General features: G+C 30.1%; 2 protein-coding genes across 2 annotated transcripts; both read left to right on the plus strand.

Moving 5' to 3' along the window:
• Positions 1–4,029: 4,029 nt before the first annotated feature.
• LOC149891899 (polycystin-1-like protein 2) lies at positions 4,030–5,234 on the plus strand. Its single transcript, XM_090079782.1, has 5 exons — positions 4,030–4,168; positions 4,279–4,414; positions 4,509–4,617; positions 4,810–4,900; positions 5,068–5,234. Exons 1-5 carry the CDS (start codon positions 4,096–4,098, stop codon positions 5,115–5,117), a joined length of 459 nt encoding a protein of 152 aa, XP_089935908.1. The 5' UTR covers positions 4,030–4,095; the 3' UTR covers positions 5,118–5,234.
• Positions 5,235–5,998: 764 nt separating this feature from the next.
• On the plus strand, positions 5,999–9,760 carry LOC149891900 (ragulator complex protein LAMTOR1-like). Its single transcript, XM_090080682.1, has 6 exons — positions 5,999–6,189; positions 6,847–6,920; positions 8,428–8,514; positions 9,009–9,086; positions 9,211–9,328; positions 9,428–9,760. Exons 1-6 carry the CDS (start codon positions 6,145–6,147, stop codon positions 9,536–9,538), a joined length of 513 nt encoding a protein of 170 aa, XP_089936808.1. The 5' UTR covers positions 5,999–6,144; the 3' UTR covers positions 9,539–9,760.
• The last annotated feature ends 1,230 nt before the right edge of the window (positions 9,761–10,990 follow it).

The following is a 10,990-nucleotide window of genomic DNA, read 5'->3' on the forward strand; positions in this document are numbered from 1 at the left end:
GCTTTTGATTAATCACAACAACAAAATTGAAAGTAAAAGTCAACGCAAGTTGAAAGTTAAGCAATTAAGTGTTGTGGATATTAACTCGATAAATAACTAATTAAAGAAAGTCTTTTGGTCTCATGAATTCCAATCAAATCGAAAAAACCTTATTTGCTGCTGCAACAAATAACGAGGATCTAAAGAGTAGTTCCAGTGTTTAAGGATGAAGGTGGAACAAGCATGAGTTAGTGCTGTTATGGTAACCAGGTTGGTTATTTGATTAAATTTGATGAAATCCTAAAAAAATAGCGATAACGGGTGATTACTAAAAATCCGGACTGACTTCTAAATGTTACAAACTAAACTTTTTTTTTTTTTTTCATGCTTACATCCCATTTAAAGCTCATTTAATTCTCTATAAGTTAATTAACTTGTTTTTAGATAATTATAAAGAAATGGTGTCCAAGCAAGGAGAGGTAAAAAAGCGAATTTACGAGTTTTACTTGAATAATCGCAAAAAGGTAAAAATCGTGGATCACTTCAATTCTGAACAAATTCCAAGAAGCACATTCTATGATATAATTTGTTCAAAAATGCTGAACAAATTCCAACAAGCACTATCTATGATATAATCAAACGTTCTGAGAACAGTTCTGGACACAAAAGAGTACAAGGAAGTGGTCGTGTGGCCAAAATCATGACCCCAAAGGTCATCAATCGTCTAAAAACCATGTTTGACCACAGTGACTGGGTTTTGATAAGGCAAGCCGGTCGAAAATTTCGATGCACTCATTCACATATCATTAAAAATCGTGTCAAGTACACTGACATCAAAACATATACCTAACATAGTATAACTGACCGACAAGAGGGCCAGAAAGAGCGAATCAAGACCGGCATTGATTGTCTTTATCGCGATTTTCAGGGGAAATCGGTCATCCTTGATGACTAGTCTTACTTTACGCTGTCGCACTCAACGATCAAAGAAAAAGGCACCAACTAATAATAGAGTAGGTACCGTTTTCGTAATCCAGTAATAGAGACAAGACTCCACCAAGTGTTATATATTGCAAAAAGCGCAAGTTCGAACACAAGGTGCTCGTCTGGCTGGCCGCTTCTGACAAAGGTAATTCCGAGCCTTTTTTCATTCCCAGCGGCCTCTCAGTCAACAAAGCCATCTACGAAGATGATTGTATCAAGAGGAGAGTAGTGCCGTTCATCAATGCTCATCGTACCGATGGCAATTATGTATTTTGGCCGGACCTGGCGTCATCGCATTACGCCAAAACCGTGACCTACTGCTACGAGGCCCACGTTTTCAATTTTTTCAAAAATGTTGACAATCCGCTAGCCTTGCCGGACTGTCGCTCAATCGAAGACTTTTGGGCTGTTTTGAAAGGCAAAGTGTATGAGGGTAACTGGCAAGCAAAAGACGTATAGCAACTACAAACCAAAATAAAGCTTGGTCTGAAAAAAATTTGACCTTGGCTTTGTATTTTCACTTTTTAGGTCAACTCGTCTCAGAGTTGGCGGAGTCCGAAGAAACAGACTGGTTGAAGACAAGTTTAATTGAAATAAATAAAGAACTAAAAACTCTATTTAACAATATTTTTATTTAATCTCTAGCTTAAAAACTAAGGGAGTAATTGCCCTTGAAAGTCAGTCCGGATTTTTAGTAGGTACCCGTTACTATGATATTTAAAAGGTGCACTACCGCTAGAAAAATGTTTAATTGGATTGGCATGTTAAAGGATTTGCATTTTATGACAATAATTTCGCTTTGCTTTTGTCAAAGTTTTTCAGAGAATATTTGCATTAAAATAAAACTTAAGAGACGTTTAATTGCATGAGCTAGTCTCCTCAGTCATCGAATTTAGATCTAAAAGGATCATCTAGGCTAAAAAAATCCTTTTAAACTGTTTAAAATCAAATTCTCATAATTGAAATAAAGTGCTTTAGAGTTTGATACTGGTTTAACGAATTCTCTCAACTAAAATTACTGTAACACAAAGTTTTAAACTGATCCTATTATATTGGCGCAATACTTAATACCTGAAAAAACTTAATGTTCAAAAAAAGGGTGATCTCCATACGTAGGATTTTTATTTTTTTAATTAAAAAAAAAATCGCAAAATGTTTAAAAAGGTGTCTAAATTTTCCTTAAACAGTTAAATAAACTTAATCCTGAGTTAAGCTTTCTTTTTTTCAGATCGTGTAAAATGTCAAGACATCAAATACCTTACAACCAGGGTCGGACTGGCTTGAAAAAACGGCCCGGGAAATTTGGTAACAGCGGCCCACTTCATTGTATGTTGCATATATTTAATGCATATATATATATATATGGGGCGCCGAGAGCTTTCACGCCGTCCATGACAGCGAATATGATTAACGCCCTTATTTTTCTAAATTTACCTATATTATATTAGTAAAGGACTTTTTATTTTTAGACGCATTATTGTTTATTATTATTTAAAGTATAAAAAATAATTTAAACTTCCCAGCCTAAATATTGATAAAAATAAATATTTCTAAAACACTGTTGTAAGTTGGAGTCTAGAAATAGTAGACACAATCGCTATTCAATATTGACTAGTATAGCAACTTTTTCATCGTTTGACTAGTCAATGCCAAGACATCAATTATTGCATCGTTATTAATTCTCGGAAGGTCTTTTTCACAAGACATCAGCATGAATGACTGTAAACTTGACTGGCTCATCAAAATTTTTAATCTGTTCAAAATATATTTCAATTTCGAAAATGACCTTTCACAAGCAACTTATGATGAGGATAGTGTCAGCACAAATTGGTAAGCCAGAAACAAATTTGAATACGCAAGACTATGTAAGTTAAACTTCTGGAGGACAAAGTACAACAAACAATACATTTTTTGCAAGATTTGCATTTATTTCTGTGGCTGCCACTGTTTTCCACTTCTGGGATTGTAAAGACAGTTTCAGATTCTTCGGATTTATATTGTTGCATGTTGTCCGAGACAGAGTCAGATACTTTCGTGTCAAATATCAAATTATATTCATCTTAAAGAGTTATTTCGAAACTTTCCGATTTCCTTGCAAATTCCGATAATTCCGTTTGAAGCTGATCTTTCGTTACACTAGCATCAAACTTTCTGAGCAACCCAAATATCTATATTTTGGAATCGAAACTCTGAACACGCTTCAGCGTTGTCTAGCTCATTTAATTCAAAATGTTTGTAATTTCAATAAGGGTAATCATTTTTAGATCTATTAATATCGTATAATAAATCAAATTCATCGATAATATTTCCATCTCATGCTTTAAAAAGAGCGTCTCTCGTAACTCTCTAACATGTCATCTTTAAATTAAATGTAAAATTTGATACAAATTTTCTTGTAAGATCGTTTTAATTGTTTATAGCACAGATATTTTTCGGAAGTAATTTTAACTTAAAAATAAGTTATGAATAATTAATGACTTAAAACGCGCTTGAAGTTTTTAGGTGCTTAACGTTTTTTAAACTTCCAGTGGTAGCATACTTGCTAACGCTTGTACTAGTACCGCCTAAAGATAACGCGCGCATGCTTAAACTCACTATTAACATAATACTACTTTCGATCAGCTCAAGATGGCCGCCAAAATTTATATAATTAGCCGGCAGATGGCCTTTAATTAGATGTAATTAGAGGCCAGCAAAAAATTTATTATATTTTTAGTTTAATTTTAATTTACATTTTATTTGGAAAATAAAATGTAGCCTTACTAAAATTATAATATAACTTTTTATGCCAACTGGCCCACCGGGAATCTCCCGGTATCCCGGCGGCCCAGTCCAAGCCTGCTTACAACAGAACGCTCCGATAAAAATCTAAAGTTGTCTCCACATTCTTGAATTGGTTCACACTTTTGGATCAACTAGAAAGATTACTTTAGCACTTGGTTTACTGCATAGCTGATTAAATAATTTTCATTGTTATTTTAAGCATTCACGATTATTTAACATAAAACTATTTTTTGACGAATTACTTTGGACATCTGATCAAATATTAAAAGCTGGAGATTTGCAAAACGGTATTTAGAACTGTGTTTATTTTATTTCCACTGAACGAAAGTTAATTGAGCAAATTTAGCGATGCATTCTCTTTTACTTATCTTTCTCTCTTTCGGGATTTTGGTGTCAAGTGACGAAGAAAAACAACAATTTGGTGCACCTATTTATTAAAATATTATATTAACATGTATATAAAAACATTGTGATCTCATAATTGATCTTCCATTATTTTTGTTTCACAGTTATTTCCCTTTGCGTTATTAGATTATACTATTTCGTTAAAGACGGGACGCGGAATAGGAGCTGGAACAGATTCAACATTTAACTTAACCTTTATCGGAGACGAAAAGAACGTGACATTTTTGTTAGATGGCGAAGGTGAGAAGCTGGAAGCTGGAGGGTATGATATAACTAAAAGGCGTTTTAAAAGAATAAGTGTACTATTGATATTATAATGTTAAGCTACGGAAACAAAAAAAACTTTGTTTTTATAGTTTGGATATCTTTAACTTCACCAATCATGCTTTGATTTATCCTATCAACCAAATGGTCTTGCAGCGAATTCATAAAAGGGGATTTGGTACAAAATGGTACTTAAGTTGGGTAAGCAAAAACCGATATTGTTAATAATTTTTTTTATCAAAGGTTTATCATTATTTTAGTTTTTTGGAACTTCATAGACATCGCGGTTTTCATAGACTTTCTAACACGTTTGTTTGAGATTTTAAAAAGACAGGTTAATTATCTCCACATGTGACTAATGAGATTTTTGATGAAGCATTTTTCTTTAAAAAGCTTGTTTTGGATGTAAACGACACTGGATACACGTTTTCAGTGAACAAATGGATTCGTGATGATGAGCCTCAAATTTTCACGAGCGTCTTAGGTAAATGATTATTTTTTGCAATCAGATTATTGAACAATCTTCATTAATTTCAAGAACATCTTTTTAAGTATCCTTATAAATATTCTTATAAATATCACTAATATCCTTAGTTTACTAAATTGTCTAACAATAAAAACTTTTTTAGCAGACGAATCTTTTGTTTTTAGGAGATTGCAAGGATGGTTTTGTCAGATATCAAGTATGCAGAAGGCTATGATTTTTATTTATTAAATTTGTTAGAAGATTATTTTATGTAACCCTATAAATGTTTTTTTAAATTTAGAAATGTATTTCAAATGTATATTTTATTGAAGATAAATTATTTTAAAAATGATTTGTTGTTTTAAAATTATAACTGAAAGAAATTGAATATTTGTTTAAATTCAGTCTTCTAAAAAGTACACATTTCAAAAAATTGTTGACTGAAAGATAAAAATTGGCCGTAACAGGATGATAAATCACATATAGTTCATTTTTATAAAATTGGAGAGGTCCAAAGCTTATGTGACTCTCACCCATGAAATTTGGGGGAGGGAGTCTGAATTTACTTCCATGCTTCCGTTTATCTCACTTTTCTAGGGGTTTGAAGTATTTTCGTTTAATCTAATAGATGAAATATACATTTCCCCCCATATGTACAGTGGACATACCTTAACGTAAAATTTAGCAAGTGTCAAACTATTTAGAAAACATTAGAGTTTATTGAAGTTGGCTTTATTTGTTAGTAAACTAAATCAGTTAGATAGATGAAAATGAAAATGTCTTGCTTATACAATGGTTTTTTGTGTTGATGATGAGCTGTCACAGTTTAGTCAGGTTGTGACAAAATAATCAGAATTTTCAACATTTGGTATTCTAAAAGTTTACGTTTTCTTATTAAGAAGAGTGATTTGAAATCAACGTCAAAGTCATACTTAACATATGACTAAAACTAGAATATTTTATGGGATTTGGTCAAATTGCCCTGTTGTTAATACTTGGTTTTTTACTTTTTTTTATTTTTCACAAAGTTATGCCAAGCTAATAGGAAAGTTTCTCGTGGTATCAACTTGGACCAAGAGAAGCGATGTTAGATGAAGCGATGGTATAATTTACAGATCGGTATGGTATAATAACCACAACGACGTTCGCAAGCCTTTTAATGTTTTGTTTTGTCTTGTGACATTTCATATGAAATATCATACCGCGATGAAATAATTTTAAAAATTGTTTTGTGATTTTTGAAGTAATTTATCAATTGTAACATGGGTTGCATTAGTTGTAAAGACAAAAACTCCTCTGATGATAAAGTAAGTTGAGTTGTAAATAATTTTGAAACAGACAAAGTATTTGAATTAATATTTAGATGCTACTGGATTTATAGAGCAGTATGGAAAAAAGTAATTAGGTAGAGAATATTCAGTTTTAACTTACTAACTAAATCTATATAATAGAAATGATATTTTTTATTGTTGTTGATGTTGTTGTCCTGCAATGTTGGATGTTTGGATGAACAAAAGTATTCTACGTTCTAATTTTTTTTTAAATGCAGTTTTTAACATTAACATCAAAGTTTTATTGTTTCTACAAATTTAATCACCTCTTACTGGTCTGGTATCTATGTTCTAACCTCAGTTTTAATATGCTATTGCCAGGTTTTAAGCAAAGTGAATTAGCAAATTTTTATGAATTAATCCTAGTTGCATTTTCTCCTGTTTAAAAATGCTGATGTTGATGAGTGTTTATAATTTCATGTTTTAAACTTATTTGAGCTGTTTAATCTAAAGATAAAAATTAATTTTGACAATAAAACTGCATTGCGATTTTATTGTCTAAGTAAATGTTAATTGCTTTTGGTCAATATTCATTTATTTTGGTAGTATTTTGGAGTAATATTATATGTTTAAAATGTTTTATCATATTTTATTTAACTATTCCTGAGTATCTTTTTACATTTCTTGATCCAGGATTTAAATAATGATGATGAACGTGCAAGGTTACTCGACCACGATCATTATAAAACTCCAAATAGAATGATTAAGTATGTTTTATATTAATTTTTTTTTATGTTTAAATGCCAAACAGGTTTATAGAAAAGACAAAAACCTTACCCCATGAGATTTTAAAAACTTGTTATAACATTTTTAAGCTCCAGAAATTAAGTCCATTTCTGTCACTGAAAAACTACAGAATTTGAACTTAACAAAAGATAAACACAGGCCATGATGAAAACAACATTATTTTATTGAATGAAAAAAATGGGTTCAGAAGAATAGTTACAATAGGTTAATTCTTTTTCTTCTGTAAATGCCTCTTTTCATTGGCTTTCTACATTAAAGAAAACTGAAATAGACTCTTTAAAGACACTAACGAAAATTAGCTCTTGTGTTCTTGTTGTCTTGTGTTGTCTTCATATTGTTCCTAAACTTTGATTCAATTTAAACATTTTGTTTGGAAACCCAATTAGAAAGCTCATTAAGGGCTCCAAATTTGAAACCTTAATGTTATTTCTAATTGGGTTTCTTATTTTGATTGCCAAGCCCTAAACATCTTCTACAAAGGTACATAGTCTATTAAACTATCATAAAATATCAATTGCTTCTCATACCTTTATAAGTTTATTTTGCTTCCTTTAAATGAGTTCAGAATAAATAGTCAATAAACATTTTCCAAAAACAACATGAGTAGTGTTCTACATATACTGCATACAATTAAGATTAAATATTGTAATATATGAAGTCCTTCTCTTCACTAGTAATGTCTTTAGTGTTTTAAAATCCTATTTTGACCTACTGAAAAGCATACTTTCCAGCAAGTTTTAGAGACTTTTTTTTTCTTTGAATGAATTCATTTCCTCTATCTTATATATTTACTATATATATTTCTTATACATTTCTATAATTCTCTTTAAGCTTTTTTATACACAGTTTTTCACCAAATAAGTTTTGTCAGAACTTTTGTTTTAGAACAGTTCTAATAAATTACATTTGATTGAGAGTTATTTTTATGCAAGTCTTTTTTTCTGACAAATATTTGGATATGTCAAAATAACAAACAAGTTCATTTAATTCATTCTGTGAAAATTTTATATGTAATCAAATCTTCAATCTTTTGTCCCCTGTTTTTCATTAAACATCCGATCTTCAAAATATTCAATGTTCTTATTATCTGGGTTCCTAAACTGGTGATAATTGGAACAGGAATGTGAATTGAATAGCTGATATTTTATTTTTTTGATATTTTTTTTTGCATTTCCATGAAATGCAAAAAAAAGTTCTCTTAGCTACTGACCTGTGTTATTTTAAAAAATACTCATTTTACACTATACAAGAGGTTTAATAAAAAGATATGTGATGAAGAAAAATATGAAGGATTTTCAAAAAAAATTAGCACTAATAAGTTGCATAAGAACTACTATCAAAGTTCATGGGGCAATAAATCAAATTGTTTTTTAAAAGGTTTTAAACATGTATTCTTTAGAGTACTTTCTTTAAGTATATCTATTAATATTTGTACTGCTAATATATTATAATGATTTTTATTTCTAGCGAAGATGGCAACCCTTCTTCATCACTTTCATTGACTAAAACAGATGAGCAATCCATTCTTAGTAGAATTTTACATAAAACAGCACAGTATGTCTTTATTTAATTCACTTGAAGTTGTGTATTAAAAATAATTGCAATTTATGTCAACAAATTCATAGCAGATGAATCTTTTTTTGTTGACAGAATGTTTTGTACATATTAAGATGGTGTATGCATTGTTGTGCTTATGAAATCTTTGTGATTCTTTTATTTTTTTCTGGATTCAATATGAATAGTACCAACTTCATTTTCTTGGAGGTTTTTGTAATTTAACTGATGTTCAAAATCAAAAGAAAAAAAAAAAAGAATTAATGAGAATCAAATCAGCTTAAGTTGAAATGAAGTTCATGAGCTTGCGTTATTTTGTAAAGAACAAGAAAAATTCTAAAACTCTGACTTGTTTTGGAACTCATATCTTCAATTTTTTAGTCCCTGATATTTCTATATTAATCAATGACTATTTTGAGTATTTTTATACATTATTTTCCTTCTTACTTAAATATTGCTACATATCATACTTTTATATATATATATTTTTTTAGAAATATAATAGATGTCTCTGCTATTGAACCTCATAGTATTGAAAGATCAGAATATATGGAACAAATGAAAAATTACTTGTATCAATAGTTTTTTTTAAAATTTATTTTTTAAATTTGAATAAATACTTTTTGTATTAAATTGGTTTAGATATTTTTAATGCATGAGCTATCGAGTTTTTTAATCATTTAAAAATATTTTTAGAGATAAAACCTCTCGTATTGATCTCAAGTTACCAAAAGTCTCCTCTTTACCTTCTGTCACTAATTCACCAGTTTCTGTTTTGTTAGTTGAAACGATACCCCTTTCAGATGTCAAACTGGTAAGTGCTCAAGATTTTTATATTTTTTTCTTGGTTTGAAAAATAAATCATGAATTTGTATAACTGGTCATTCACACCCATTTCAAAATATTTTTCTAGATTACAGAATATAGTCGCATGATATCAACTTCTTTGTCCCAGATGAAAGTTGGTTGCAAAGAGTCTCTTGTGGCCAAACTTGAAGATGAGACAGCAGCAATAACCTTGTAGTGAATCTTAATTCAATCTTTTTTAAGCTTTATTTTTTACAAAAGATGCCATTATCAAATTTCTATTTTACGAGCATCAATTATTTGTTGTAACTAATGAATTCAGCCCCCTTTTTGGCATATATTTCTTATTTATTAAAATTATAGCAGAGGTAGTATTTCTGTGAATATACATCTGCAAATCCTGTTTTTCTTTTCCATAACCAAATTTTAAAAAAATGTATTCCCCTTTTACTGTATAGTAATTAAACTGTCTAAAATAAATTGAGCTCTCTTTGTTGGTATTTGAAAATATGTTTGTTTTGTTTTTTTAAACTAAAATTGATTAGAGATGTTTAAACTTTTTATATATTCGTAACTTTGTATTATGTTCACCATAGTTGTAAAAGAAAAGACGCTGATTATTTACTAAAGTTTATATTTGATCATATGTAAAATTTTGTTTAAATCATTCTTTTACGAATGCAATAATTTTGAAAGAGTTGGTATTCGATTTTATTTCGATGCGTCCTCTCCATATTTCACAGTGTAAACTGGCCTTATTTAAAATATAAGATAAAACTATTATGTTTAACCTTCCCCCTACCAAAGCGGGTACAGCTGTACCCAGTCTCACACTTGTAAACTAGAGGTTATCCTTCCTAATGCTTAGAGAATGATAGTTCGTTGAAATTCGTCATACAAAATGGTTACAATGATTTACCTTTAGAACAGAATTTGCTTTAAAAATTATTTAGGGTACAACTATACCCCTTTTTTATTTATGAGTGACAGAATTAAAGATTATCCAAAGAAGTCTAGGTGCAGATGTATTAAAAAGCAATTTATGGAGAATGATTTACTGAATCAATACCATGTTCTTGAGATTATTCTTTACTATTTTACATTCTAATAGTAAATGAGTGCTACCGATGTTTTAACATGTAGAAAAGTTAGACGGTCAATGTTATTCATTAATCAAATAACTTTTCTACATCAAGTGACAAACAAACTGCTAGCTATACTTTCTAATACAACTAAAAATAGAAATGTATTTCAATAGTATTTTATCAGAAACACAGTTAATCGAATGTTAACTTTGGAGGAATGTTAATTAGCGTAATATCTTTCATACAGCCAACTTCATTGAGTAGAACGGATTGCTAAATATTTCGTGGTATTTGATTTCAACGATTTCACTTCAAGCTGACTGCTTAAAAAAGAACAGTTTCAGGAATATTAATATGCATGTAGATTTTACTTACCATATTTAGACAAGCGTTTTACAGCTCAAGAACCCAACCCGGCTCCTAGAAAGGTACCGAATATGCCTGGTTATAATCTATGAGTAGAAAATCTTGATGCATTACTAATCAAAAGGTAAATCAGATCAAAGAAGAGGAAATTGAGTCCCCCTACTAAATTGTCAATAAAATTTGAATTAGCGCGCTAAAAGGCGTCACATTTGTTAAGA

Source organism: Hydra viridissima, unplaced genomic scaffold (assembly GCF_058129835.1).
Source record: "Hydra viridissima isolate aposymbiotic clone 2 unplaced genomic scaffold, HvirCarnegie_v1 scaffold_2, whole genome shotgun sequence".
Classification (NCBI taxonomy): Eukaryota; Metazoa; Cnidaria; class Hydrozoa; order Anthoathecata; family Hydridae; genus Hydra; species Hydra viridissima.